This window comes from Martes martes, assembly GCF_963455335.1.
Source record: "Martes martes genome assembly, chromosome: 6".
NCBI classification, from domain to species: domain Eukaryota; kingdom Metazoa; phylum Chordata; class Mammalia; order Carnivora; family Mustelidae; genus Martes; species Martes martes.
Window position 1 is genome coordinate 22807264 of NC_137893.1, and position 13980 is coordinate 22821243.

Sequence of the window (13980 nt, forward strand, 5' to 3'; positions counted from 1 at the left end):
TAACCATGACTGATGGAAATGAGGGAAATGATAGCACTGAGGGAAATGAGGCAGCCTCCCAGAGACGAGCAGACAATCAGAGTGTTGGGGAAAGACCTCGGGAGTGCCTGAGCCCCCACTGGAGAGTGTCTATGTGGAGTGCTGAGCATTAGGTCAATCAGAAGAGATCTGGGGTTGGGCCAGATAACCCACAATGGGTAGGTGAGGTAGCCGTTCCTTCTCAACTGCTATGATGATTTATAAGCACACCCAGGAACTTATATCATGGTGTAAGGCCTAAAGTTAAGGTCCAATATTATGTGCTACCTTCACCCCTGGTAAAATCAGGAAGGCCTTGAATGCCTTAATCACAAGTTCCCCTTTCCATTCTGCTCCCACAGATAAAGTCTTCTAGTCCAGTAACCTTCCATATCAAAGGGACCCATGTGCAGTCCCTGCTTGTCCCTAGTAGTGGCTTCAGTTCCTTGCCAGACCACGAAAGCATTCAATTGAACCAATCACATTCTCCTGCAGAAATGAGGGGACATCACATCCTCTTGGTACCTCACAGCTTGTCCCCCATGGTCGCTGGTTTTTCACTCTGTTCCCAAGTGCAACTCCCCTGGGGCTTTGCATTGTACACAGTGTCCTCTTCCCTGGGCTGTAAGTGTATGTGACTAGTAAACTGCTGTTGATCTCACCTGTCCAGTTTAAGTGTCATGTGTTCGGCCATCCCTGTAACCCCAGGACAGAACCCCTCCCTTACCAACAGGGTGAATAGGAGGCAATTAAAGCAAAGGGAAATGGGGATTCATTCATCTTGCATTAATTAATTTTAAATCTCAGACTGACCACTTTTAAGCTCTACATGTGGCTGAATGACATGGAATTAGAAAGTTTAATCTTTTAGCCATCAGCAGGAGAGGCTTGTGAACTTTAGTTCAAAGACAGATAAAGGGAGCGCTATATTTTTACATCAAACCATTGTACTAGTACAAAAATCATACCACCTTTTCACATTTTGATAAGAATTAACAAAAGATAGTTGAATATTATTTTATACTGAGAGACTAGATAAAATAATTGGTTTATCCGCCGAGTTCAAGGACGGAGTCTGGAGTTGCTCAATGAGGACACTTTCTCCCATTCTTCATATATTCACGTGTTTTCTAATGATTCTCAGTGGGTCCTGCCAGGGATGCATCATTCACTTGATACCCACGTGACAGCGATGTATCAAGCACCTACTACCTACAAAGCAAAGTGCAGGAACTGTCCAAGGTACAAAAATGGGTTTGACCTTCCTGCCTGGTAGCAGCCCAGGGAGGCAGAGCTCATTATACAGCTGCTTCTGACCATCCTCTAAACTCCCGTGGTACTTTCTACACCCACACCTTTGTATAGATTGCATGGATCTCCTCAAAACAATGGTACCAGAAAGCAGAATATTCTAATAGAAACATTTCTTTTCAGCCCAAATCAAGAGCACAGAAGCCCAGTATCCCATACAACCTCTCCCTGGTTGGCTCCTTTCATATCCGTCCTGCTCTTCTCTCCCACCAATCCACCGGATGATTCCTATCATTCCTGCCCTTTCTCTCACCCTCTGGGTCTGGCTTTGTTCACATCAGATTTGTTCAATCCTTGACTATAGTGCTTATACTTTTAAATTTGTTTTCCATTTATTATGAATGTTTTGACATCTTTAAAGACCTTTCTGGCTAAGGAAGAGACTGCCCCTCTTTGGGCTAGCTGGTTCTTAGAGACAGCAAAGGATTGAGCAGGGAGCACAGCTTTCATACGCGAACCAACCAATCCAAAGCCATGGCTCTTCTCTCTGACCCTTGCATGGGGGAGGCACTATTCCTCTGCTTTATTCATCCCAGGGCTTAGTCAACAACTAGAGACCACCTCTACCACCTCTACCTCTACCACCTCTACCACCCAAAGCCCACTGGAATTATTCAACCCAGCAGCTCTTAAACTCTTCACCCTGCCCTGCCTTGCCTTTCCAGGCTATGGCTCAGCACTCTCCTTGTTCCTGACCCACATAGACGCTTTCCCATGCAGCTGTCACGGCATACATCCGGTTTCTAGCACCTGTGAATATAACAAACTTTGTTTTTCCTGAGTCTTTTCTGTTCTCTTCTTGGGGCTATACCTGACTGACAATCATGGAGAAGAACACAGAACACGGATGTGCTCTCTTATCCTGGCAAGTTTGTGCAGAACTTTGGAACGACCAAGGGCCACAAACGAACACTATTCCTGACAGATCGAGAGCTCCAGACACAGCTTTGTGTGCATATGAGGCCTATTACTTAACGGATGCTTGGAGACTAATCAAAAAATGTTCAGGTGTATATGTGGCTGTGAGTCCCAACCTACGGAATCATAGACTATACTAGGCTCTCTAGAGAGACCACAGAATGAAGCTACAGGCACCACTACTGCCCAAATCATTGGCGATTCTTCCCCCCACTTTAGTCCCTTCTCAGTCTAGATCACTGTCCTTTGTAAGACCCATCCCTCTTCTATCAATAGAATGCTTCTAATGTTCTGTGAAAAAAGGGGTCTCAAGATGATATCCAATATTTTTAGCACTAGATCCTCTTTTATTCCCCCCTCTCCACAGACCCCATATTTTGAAAGACTTTTCCACCAAACATCCATTAAACATTTTCCTAACTGTAACCCAACACTACATTAGCTTCCAGCCCTGGCTCTGAGCTGCAGGAAGAAATGAAGAAACATGATATAAAGGAAGGACTAGGGCTGTGGAATTGGACACGCTTGGATGGAGCCTCTGTTGCGACAGGCTGTGTGATCCCGTGCAAGTTACACAACTTTTCTGAGTCTTTATTTCCTCATCTGTAAAAGTGGGAAGAACAATTTCTATCCCACGGAGTTGGCACATGGTGGGAACTCAGCCAAAGCAAATGTCTTCTCTCCCTTATCTCAGTGCTTAGAATGCCAGTTTAAAAAAAAAAAAAAAAAAAAAGAAACTCCTGTTGCAGCTCACGGAGACCCTTGTTGGGGAAGCTCGGGCCTGCGTCTTCTGGGAGGGTAGGTCTGATCCGCACAGCTAGCCGGCAGCACACAAGAAACAGGGAAACCCACCGAAACAAAAGGCCGGCTTGTTGCTTGGGTCAGGGTACACCTGCCAACCTAATAAAATACCAGAACAGATACATGGAATTCTGCAAATTGTCCTGCCACCCTCCAGCTGCCTTACTGTCAATAAACAGTCAAGGGTTTCCTAACACACCACGCCTCCTGTGTGTGAGAGAGCTACCCGGAGCGTGATCCCCAGCAAGCTGGTTCAAATCACCGAGAGCAGGAAATTCATATGGCACATGCTAGAGGTTTTCCTGGATGCAAGGATATAAAAAAGAAAACAAAAGACAAAACAACAACAAAAACACCTGCAAAATAGCCCCGAGGAGGCCCCAGGCAGAAGGTGTGGCTCTTGACTTCTCAGACACTGGGGACAAGGACCATGGTCATAAGCCAGGCCCAGCTCACAGGAGGCCTTCTCTGTATCTCAGAAGTCCCCAGATAACCCCGAAGCACACTTTAATGTCTGTGTTTAGAGATACTTAAGCTAGATGAGCATAAAGATTAATTTTAAAACGAAGGAAAAACCCACAAAGCTTTAAGGGCTGAGAAGTTTGTGTGGCTTTCTTTAGCGATCCCTTTCTGTGCTCCCAATTCAGGTTTCTGCAAAAGTTACTGGTACCTTCAGGGTATCTTCTTAAGTTTCTCCTTTTTTGCCCTAATCACTCCAAATATCAGCAATACGTTCAGATTAGTGGCACTTCCATGCCACATGTTTTATTCTGTTCTACAGAATTCCTTTAAAGGGACTTTTTAGGGGCGCCTGGGTGGCTCAGTGGGTTGAGCCTCTGCCTTCAGCTCAGGTTGTGGTCTCGGGGTCCTGGAATTGAGCCCTGCATCAGGCTCTCTGCTCAGCGGGGAGCCTGCTTCCCCCTCTCTCTCTGCCTGCCTCTCTGCCTATTTGTGATCTCTGACTCTCAAATAAATATATAAAATCTAAAAAAAAAAAAAAAAAAAGATTTAAAGGGACTTTTTATTTTGTTTTGCCTCCCTCCATTCCTGAATTACAAAGGAATCCAGACCTTTAAATCTGGAGGTAGCAAACTTTTTCTTAAAGGGTCAGATAGTAAATATTTCAGTTCTGTGGCTCATATGGTCTCTGTTGCAACTACTCAACTATATGCGAAAGCAGTCAAGATAATCTATAAATGAATGGACATAACTGTGTTCCCAAAAACTTCATTTAAGGACACCGAGATTTGAATTCTGTATAATTTTCATGGGTCACAAAATAGTACTCTTTTCTTGAAATTTTTTCCCCAACCATTTAAAGATATAAAAGCTATTCTTGGGCCATAGGCATCAGGCAGGGGTTTATGATAGAAGTTTGCCAAACAGACAAGATCGATTAGAACCACTGTACCACCCAAGCATTTACTTTCAACACAATGATTACTTCACCCGAAATTAAAGATAAGCTCACTTCTCAGGCATTTCTTGCATCAGCTAGTAAATAACTCCTGCAGGTTGGTGGACATGCCCAGAGGTGACAGGCCCTGGGCAATGTGGTTCCAGTGGTCTTGGAGGACAATACCACTTTCCACCAGGAGCTTGGTAGAGGGCAGGTTGATGGGGACAGAGTGAACTTTTGTGCTTAAAAATGTGCATCCAACAAAGGTAGTGATCTGAAGCAGCACCTGTATCTCAATGCTTACAGCAGCAATGTCCATAACAGCCAAACTATGGAAAGAGCCCAGATGTCCATCAACAGGTGAATGGATAAAGAAGATGTGACGCGTGCACGCGTGCACACACACACACACACACACACACACGAATATTATGCAGCCATCAAAAATGAAATCTTGCCATTTGCAACAACATGGATGGAACTAGAGGGTATTATGCTAAGCAAAATAAATCAATCAGAGAAAGACAATTATCACATGATCTCACTCATTCATGGAATTTAAGAAACAAGATATGATCTTACTCACACGTGGAATTTAAGAAACAAGGAATTTCATAGGGGAAGAGAGAAAAAAAAATGAAACAAGACAAAACCATAGAGGAAGACAAACCATAAGAGACTCTTAATCTTACGAAACAAACTGAGGGTACTGGAGGGGAGATGGGTGGAAGGATGGGGTAACTGGGTGATGGGCATTAAGGAGGGCAGGTGATGCAATGAGCACTGGGTATTATATAAGACTGATGAATCACAGACCTGTGTCCCTGCAAAAAATAATACATTACATGCTAATTAATTGAATTTAAATTTTAAAAATAAGAAATAAATAAATCAATCAAATAAATAAGAAATGTGCATTTATCCTGCTACCAGAGCTGCGCTGTGCCACATATTAGCAGGAGCCACATATGACGTGATAACAGGGCCACTATCTTGATGACCTTGAGGTATGTCCTTCCTCACTTCCCCCTAGTCTATAGAAACACACTGCTCTCATTCCAGGTAAAAGTTCAGTTCTTCCTTTTCAAATTCTGGAAAAACCTTCAGTTAACATAAGCAAAAAAGTTCCCTGGGGTCAACAGTCATTCGCTCAGAGTTGGTGAACTCTGGGGAAGGGTGAGGGAACTTCCCCATACTTCCTGTCTCTTGATTATCTGAGGACTTTTCCTTGTTTGCAGGTTTAGCACTAACATCATCAAGCGGGCTGACATTTATCTTTCCGCTTCTCTTTTTCTCCTGTTTCCTGCCTTCTCTCCAGAGTCTATTTTTCTCTCCACACTGCTGTCTGGCATCCATCCTAATTCTGAGGCTTGGGAGTCAAATGCATGCAGGTTCTAGTTCCAGTCTGTCACTTACTAACTGTGTGATTCCAGACACATACATACTCTGAAGAGTCCCAAAGGAAAAGCCTAGAGGAAATGCCATAAATGAGGAACTTATGGAGATCAACCGTCCTGAGTGGTTCCCTCTAAAGTCATTTGAAAGGGCAGGAGGCAAGATGGGGGAGGAGAAAGATATACTGAATCTACTAAAACCAGATGTAGGACAGAGTCCCCCCTCCATTCCTGCAGGCTGAGTGTGCCAGGATAAAGAAAGCCCCTCAAAGGAATTCCTAGAGGAAGCAGACTAGTTTCCCTGGGAGAACAGTAACAAGCCGAACCCTCATAGCTGGAATCCAAAAAGAACATCCAGGGTATAGTTCTATTTCTTCATCCTATGTAAATTCTTCACAAATTCTGACTTGAGGTTTGAGAGTCAGAGGGCTAATGAATGGCCCTCCTGACACTAGATGAGCTACAGCTCGGAAAGCTGTCAGTGAAAAGAAACTGAATTAGTCTAATTTTTTGTTGTTGTTCTGCTGATTTGATTTGAATCCAGAGACCCCCTGATGCTCAGAGTAAAGAAGATGCAGAACAGAAAGAGAAAACAGAGTTCAGTTCAATCCCTATGTTTCCATTCTCTACGGATGCCCATGCTAATGGTGGAAGGCAATTACAAGACATAGGTAAGAGCGTAGCCTCCTGAGATCCCCTGATTGGCTAAATGCTTACACTGGGAATTAATCAAAGGAAGTTAATTGATTTTGACAATTTAAGAATAAGCAGAGATGCTCAGGCCTGACTGCTTCCCTTCCCATACAAAACTTGTTATTTACCCTAGAAACAGTGTGACTCTCAAGGCAAACTAATTTTCTCATCAGTCACGGTTGATTAACCAAAGAGACTTGCTTTTTCGTATGGAGAGTACTTAATAGCTACAATTTATTTAGTTGAATTTACAAATTTAACTCAGCCAATTCCACGGGCTCCGCAAGTCCAGTGAAAATTCTGTTCTTTGGAAAGGTAACTAAGGGCTGAAAAAAATAAACAAAACTCTTAGACTCATCTTCTGAAGTCTAAAAAATATTATTCCCCATTAAACAACCTGAACAGTGACAGCAGTGATTGTTATGCAAACTAACGCATTTAAATCACATTTAATAAAATCAAGACTATCATCATCTGATGAGAACACCTCCTACGTGGACAGCCTTTGCAACGGGGTGCATTGGGTAGTCACAGTGTTCTGGATCAGGCTGTGGCTCCTGACTATTTTAGGCTTGTTACTCGGTCTTGCCAAGAGTGACTTCCCACGATGGTCACTCAGAGGTAATTGCCCCACACAATTAACTGGACAGGATTCACGCCCCGCCCTTACCGGATAAGGTGTCTCACTGCGGCGTCAAACTGCAAAAATACAACCTCCCTTCGAAGGAGGAGTGCCTGGGACACCTGGGTAGGGTCCTGCGGGCTCTGGAGGTTGTCAATCATTTTCTGCAGCTCCTGCAGCTCAGACCCTGGAAGATGGATGACATTTCAGTTAGCGATTGTGACATACAGGCTACGACAGCTAGCCCAATGAGCCATCGTTTCATCTCTGAAGCTTTTTACCTAAATGTATTTCTTTTGTTTGTGAGCATTCTAATTATATGTTTTGCAAGACCAGCAAAGTCTTATGTTCTAGAGCCCAAGGTCTGAGTTATCTTTCCTTCCTTCCTTCCTTTCTCCCTCAATAAGATAAAAATTTGCTTTGCTTTTCAGCAGAATAAGAACGTACTGTTGAATGGAAGTTTTATATTTTACAAGGCTGCAGCCTCTAGATTGAAAAAAAAAAAATCACAAGGAACGGGAAAATGCAAGTCTCAGTAGATCTGTTAGGGGCTTAGAGTTATTATAGATGATAAACCAGCATTTATTTCTCATAGCCATGCCATACAAATCAACCCCTCTGTCACTGGCTCATCCTGTCACTGGCTCATGGGTTAAAGAAGACTCAAAACCATCCAGAACAAGCAAGAAATATGCACTTACTGCTGCATGCATGATCGTGCACGCACGCACACACACATAAACACGCACACACCCTCTTCTAGGAGCTTCTCATCATTTTAGGAGTAGGTATGAGTTTACTACAAATAAACTGATTTATTTCTTGGACCCTTACTGCACAAGTGGGCTGGACATAAACAGACTTATATGTGTTTTGAATGGAAATTTAAGTTAAGGGCCTTCTGTGGCACTCAATGCCGGGTTGAGGAACCTGTCCTGGGCCTAGATGGCTGGAGAGGCATCTCTGCTATTGGCCCAGGAGAGGAGCTAGTCAGAATGGGAGAGCACAGCAAGAAAATGATGGCGGGGATGTGGGTGGGCCCACACTTCCAGGGACATTAGACTGATCCGAAAGTTCCTCAACTCCCAGTGAGGACAATGATGGCTCTTTAATTGAGAGAACATCCCTGCTACGGGAAGAGGATTGTGGAAACTGGTCTCTGTGCCTGATATGTAGCCTGAGGCAGAAGAGAGCGATGAGAGAGCTATGAGGTATTTCCAGAGTTCCTCTCTCAGTAGCTTGTCCAGACCTGAGCAGCCTTCTACCCTGTCTGGTCTGGTATCGGCTATCTTCGCACATGCAAGGGAGGCAGAGGAATTGAGGGAATGGGAAGCTGCCCATGGGAGCCTGACCAGAGCAGAGCCAGGACTGAGGAGAGTTGCCAATACTCACAACATATGCTTTGGCTTTAGGAAAGGATAGGCAGCCTAGATTCCATATCCATTTGATGCTTTACATACAAGAGAAAAATGTTTTTTAGGTACTTATCCGGCCCCTGAAAAATTGGATCCAATCATCAAAATTTTTATGACTTCTCTATAAATCTGATGGTCATGTTGGACAGAAAAGAAACTTCCACCAGAAGAGGAGTCACACTGGAGTGACTCGGACAAGAATTTTAGTGGTGGCTGGGAGGAGGGGTCGTCAGTGAGCCTTATTTGTTCAAGGCCTAGCGTGATGGTCTGTAGGGAAGACATTCTGGGGGCTAAGTAGCAACTGGGGGTGGGGTGAGGGGAAGGTTTAGAATCCTCCACAATGACAATGAAAAAAGAATACGAAGGGACACACAGCCTGTAAGGAAAGCTCTGTTAAATGTAAAGTGTGTTTGGGGGCACCTGGGGGGCTCAGTCGGTTAAGCGGCTGCCTTTGGCTCCGGTCATGATCCCAGGGTCCTGGGATCGAGCTGCGCATTGGGGTCCCTGCTCAGCGTGGAGTCTGTTTCTCCCTCTCCCTCTGCCTGCTGCTCTGCCTACTTGTACTCTCTATTTGTCAAATAAATAAAAAAATCTTAAAAAAATTTTTTTTAAATGTAAAGTGTGTTTGGACAAGGGTTAGAAGGCAGTAAAGACCAACAAGAATCTCTCTCTTGTTCCAGTGGTTGGTGTCCGATAATTTTTCTCTTTTCATTTATGTGTGTGCTGTATGTACACCTCCACACCATCACTGCTCAGCAAAATTGTTCTGTAGCATTATCACCAAAACACAGATATGGAGGTGGGCACCCCTCTTTCTTTGTTGTTTACAGATTTTAGGATCCTCATTTAGGCTCCCCTTTCTTAGTGGCATCAAGCTGTTGCTGGATGGGAGGGAAGGGGGCAGACAGGGCGGGGCAGGAGGCCTTCCCGTGAGGCTGGGGCAGATGGTTGCCATGTAGTTGTTGTGGGAAGCAGGGTGTTGGCAGTAGACCCTCAGCCGGAAAACGTCAGGAAACAAACAAGCCTTTCCCCCAAGAGGGTCCCATTTGGGAAATTAGAGAGAGAGAGAGAGAGAGAGAGAGAGAGAGAGAAATATGGAATCACAATGGCCCTGTCTCTACGTGAATACTCAAGAGCCCGTACATTTTGCGCTTAGTTTGTCTCAAGAGTTCCTGAAACCCTAACTTTATATGGGTAGTATTTGGGCTTTCACTAGCCTCCTAAACCTTTACAGGGAAATCACAGTGCAAACTCCCACATGCCAAGTGGCTGGCTTTCAGGGAAGGAGAGGAGTTGTCCCAGGCCACCCAGCTCACGCTCAGTGTCAAAGGGCTGCTGCTTCCTCAGTCAAGTGGGAGGACCAAAGCTGAAATCTGGAGCGTCCCCTTGAAGAATATTTTTAAGCACCGAAGCCCACAAAAGTCATTTTATCTAACTCCAAATAGCTTGGCAATAGCTGAGAGGAGTTGGGCAAGGATGGGAACAGACCCGTCTCCTCTGTTCACCTTACTTCTCCTTGCCTCCTTCTGGGAAGTGGGCCAGGAATGGAGCAACTGAGGCTTTTTTAAAAAGATGATTATCTTAGAGTGGGATTTTTTTTTTTTTTGAGTTCAGTTTTCTCTTTATCTATTTTCAGCAGAGCAGAGTATGCAAAACTCTGCACATTCTCCCTGGAGCACAAATGTTTTCGCTGGCAACATGACAGACTGCATGCCTCTAATTGCACACCTTGGAAAGCCTGGGCCCCACATATTTCAATGGTTTCTGGTTCAGAAGCGTATAAATAGTAAGAAACCGATTTCCTTTATCCTGAATTCTAGGTCCTCTCAATAATTTGGCCTCAGTCCCTACTGTTCCTCAGTGTCACACTGGTAGGCTCACCATCCTCGGGACCGGCCATGTGCACTCTGGCCTGTTGCCTTTGTCAGTGTCCTTTTCCGGTCTTGCCAAGACCACCTGTCCTAGTTTTCTCCCTCCATTCAAGGGAGGGCAAGTAACCCCAGATCCCCTTCCCTGCACACTCTGCCCTCCCAGCTGCTGGAGGAGTTCCTATGCAGGGTCCTTCTTCGGGAAGATGGCTCTGGCTCTCTCTTGGCTTCTAGCTCATCTCCATGGTTTCCCATCCCATCCTTTCACCCATCCCTCATCTAAAGCCCAGTCTCCACACCCTCCCCAAATCCAACACCTCCCTTGAGAGTGTCTTAGCTGATTTTCTGAGAAAAACCCTTTTATAACAGTCCTGGAATCAGCAAAAGACCCTAAGTGTGCTTTGAAACTTCTCTACTTTCTTGATTCTTACAATGAAGCCGTGCTGGTAGTTCTGAAATCTCATTACACAATTCTGTGTAATCTCAAAAAAAAAAAAAAAAATCTGTGTTTTCTGCTGAGTCAGCCCCAATCCATCCCCTTTTCATGCTGCTTCTCCTCAGAGACCAGCATCGACCCTCCTCCAGGATCGCCACTCATACCCTTCCCTAGGTCTCCCATCTGAACATTTACAGTTTCCTTCAGTGTTCAGTGACACCTTGCACATCTACCAGCAAACAAATCAGAGTCTCCCACAAACACCTTTTCTTTATGTGCTGGACACAGAGAAATAGATTCAGAGTATCTTACGCTCGTTTGAAGAATGCTAGGTTTAAATAAGCATATTATCATCTCATTCCATCGGCTCTTCTCATCCTTTAAAATCCTTGGTTACCCTGTTATAATGTATTGTGATTAATTAATATTTACATAACTGCTGACCTAATTTGGCTGCAAGTCAAGTTATTAAAATAACGACACCAGTTTCCCTACTTTTGATCAACCCAGCTTACTAAGCATTTCAGTCTTTAATTTACCTTGTGCATTTATCTTAGAACTTAGTGCTTATTTAGGGTTTATGGATTAGCACTTGGCGGATAAAACTAAAGCCTCGATCATTCTTACTTCAGGACCATCAGGCTACTGTTAGCTAGCAGAGACTGTCTGCAAAAAATTTTTGACAATGAATGCTGGGCTCTGACCTTGCCATATTAGCTCACAAAGGCCAGAAAGGGGATGAAAGAAAACTAGTGTATAGTAAGGGCATGTACATTCTTGTAGAAGCTTTACATAGATTTTAATCCACAGAACATCTCCATGAAACAGGTGTTGTCACCCCCATTTTATAGATGGAGAGAGACCCAGAGAGTCAAGCGTCCAGCGTCCAGTAACCAAGTGGCAGATACAGGATAAAAACCCAGGCTGGCCCAGCTCCTGGCTTGCTTTACTTTGTGGTTTAACCTGCAAATGTGGAATTAATTAGTTTGGAGACAGTATATCGTAAGGTTTTGCCCTTTGCCCTTCTTCTCCTGTCATTTTTGAAAAGAATAATTTAGTTCTGTCTTTCCAAGTATTAAGAGCTTCATATTAGTTAACTAGGTGGGGGGAATCTTTTCACAATGTATTTGTTTATCAAATCATCACATTGTACACTTTAAATAGCTTCCAATTTTATTTGCCAATTATACTTCAGTGAAGTGGGAGGAAGACAAGGGCTTCATAGAATTGGAAGTGAATACCGAAGGTGATCTGAATCACCTCTAATCACTTACCAATGCCCTCAGTTCCTCCCCAGTCGCCTTTCAAGGGGTTAGCACTTAGAGGAAATTCAAAACTTGTTGGACAATTTCCAAGTTGAGCAAAACTGAAAAGGTAGGCCACAATGTCATGGAGAGAGGCTATCAGCTGTAGAGTTAGCTGTAAGGCTTGGAAAGCTGCCTGTAGGTAAAATCAACAGAAAGAAATACATTTTAAGACGTTTCTAAGAGATGGGAGGGAGACAAATCATAAGAGACTCTTAATCTCACAAAACAAAGTGAGGGTTGCTGGGGGGAGGGGGATGTGGAGAGGGTGGTTGGGTTATGGACATTGGGGAAGGTATGTGCTATGGTGAGTGCAGTGAAGTGTGTAAGCCTGACGATTCACAGACCTGTACCCCTGGGGTAAATAATACATTATATGTTAATAAAAATAACTAATAAAAAACCCCCAAAAACAAAAAATAGGGGCACCTGGGTGGCTCAGCTGCCTAACGTGGCTCAGGTCATGATCCCAGCATCCTGGGATAGAGCCCTACATCGGGCTCCCTTCTCAGCGGGAAGCCTGCTTCTCCCTCTCCCACTCCCCCTGCTTGTGTTCCCTCTCGCACTGTGTCTCTCTCTGTCAAATAAATAAATAAATAAAATCTTTAAAGAGAGAGAGAGAGAGAGAGAATTAAAAAAATACATGAGCACATCGATTAGGGATAATATCTTCAAACAAGAATATTAAACATTTTCACAGTATAATACAGGTTAGTAATTACAGGATAATCAAATAAGAATATTAAACATTTTCACAGTATAATACAGGTTAGTAATTACAGGATAATCTGAAAAACAGAACACAAACCTACTCTTCAACCAGGTTATATGCCTTTGGACAAGGTAAGTCCTAGAGTGAGGGGTTTAAAGCAATGTATTTCTCTTTGCTTAAAGACACTGGTGACCAGAAACACAGCAAAATGTGTTTGCAGGACCACTGATAGATTACAAGCGTCACAGATAAACTCCTGGCAGGAACCCGTATTCAGATACCACTGCCGAGAGGGAACACCTGTAAGCAAAGTGTAGGTATTTATCAATGAAGTTTAAACACACAAATAAAAAAGATCAAACCCTGGACCTTAACTATTAACATTCAAGTGAAGGAAAGTGGAAAATGATGATCCAACTTAAAGAAGGTAGTATTTACATATATAATACATAATTATCTTCACACTTAATAGTTATAAAATATATACTATATATTTTGAAACATCTAAAACTCTTCAATGAAAGAAAGAGCAGGGGCATCTGGGTGGCTCAGTGGGTTAAAGCCACTGCCTTTGGCTCAGGTCATGATCCCAGGGTCCTGGGATCGATCCCCGCATCGGGCTCTCTGCTCAGTGGGGAGCCTGCTTCCCCTTCTCTCTCTGCCTGCCTCTCTGCCTATTTGCGATCTCTGTCTGTCAAGTAAATAAATAAAATCTTTTAAAAAAAGTCAAAAAAAAAGAAAGAAAGGGCAGTTCTATTTTTAATTATTTGAGGAAACTCCATACTGTTTTCCATAATGGCTGCACCAACTTACATTCCCATCCACAGGACACAAGGGTTCCCTTTTCTCCACATCCTTGCCAAGACTTGCTGTCTCTTGTCATTTTGACAACAGCCATCCTAACGGGCGTAGGGTGCTCTCTCATTGTGGTTTTGATTCGCCTCTCTCTGAGGATCAGTGATGTTGAGCATCTTTTCATGTACCTGTTGGCCATCTGGTTGTCTTCTTTGGAAAAATGTCTAATCGTGACCTTTGCCCATTTTAAAGTCGGATTTTATTGTTGTTGTTTTGTAGGAGTTCCTGAGTTCC

General features: G+C 43.7%; 1 protein-coding gene across 1 annotated transcript in view; it reads right to left on the minus strand.

Annotated features, from left to right (window-relative positions):
* The window catches only part of LOC308344290 (uncharacterized protein), a gene marked incomplete at its 5' end in the record, with an annotated part of 154792 nt that overhangs the window by 52544 nt on the left and 88268 nt on the right, over positions 1-13980 (minus strand). The window contains 2 exons of the mRNA XM_080805881.1: positions 7205-7343; positions 12150-12311. Of these exons, the coding sequence (XP_080662007.1) occupies positions 7205-7343; positions 12150-12311 (301 nt within the window). The remainder of the gene's footprint in view (positions 1-7204; positions 7344-12149; positions 12312-13980) is intronic.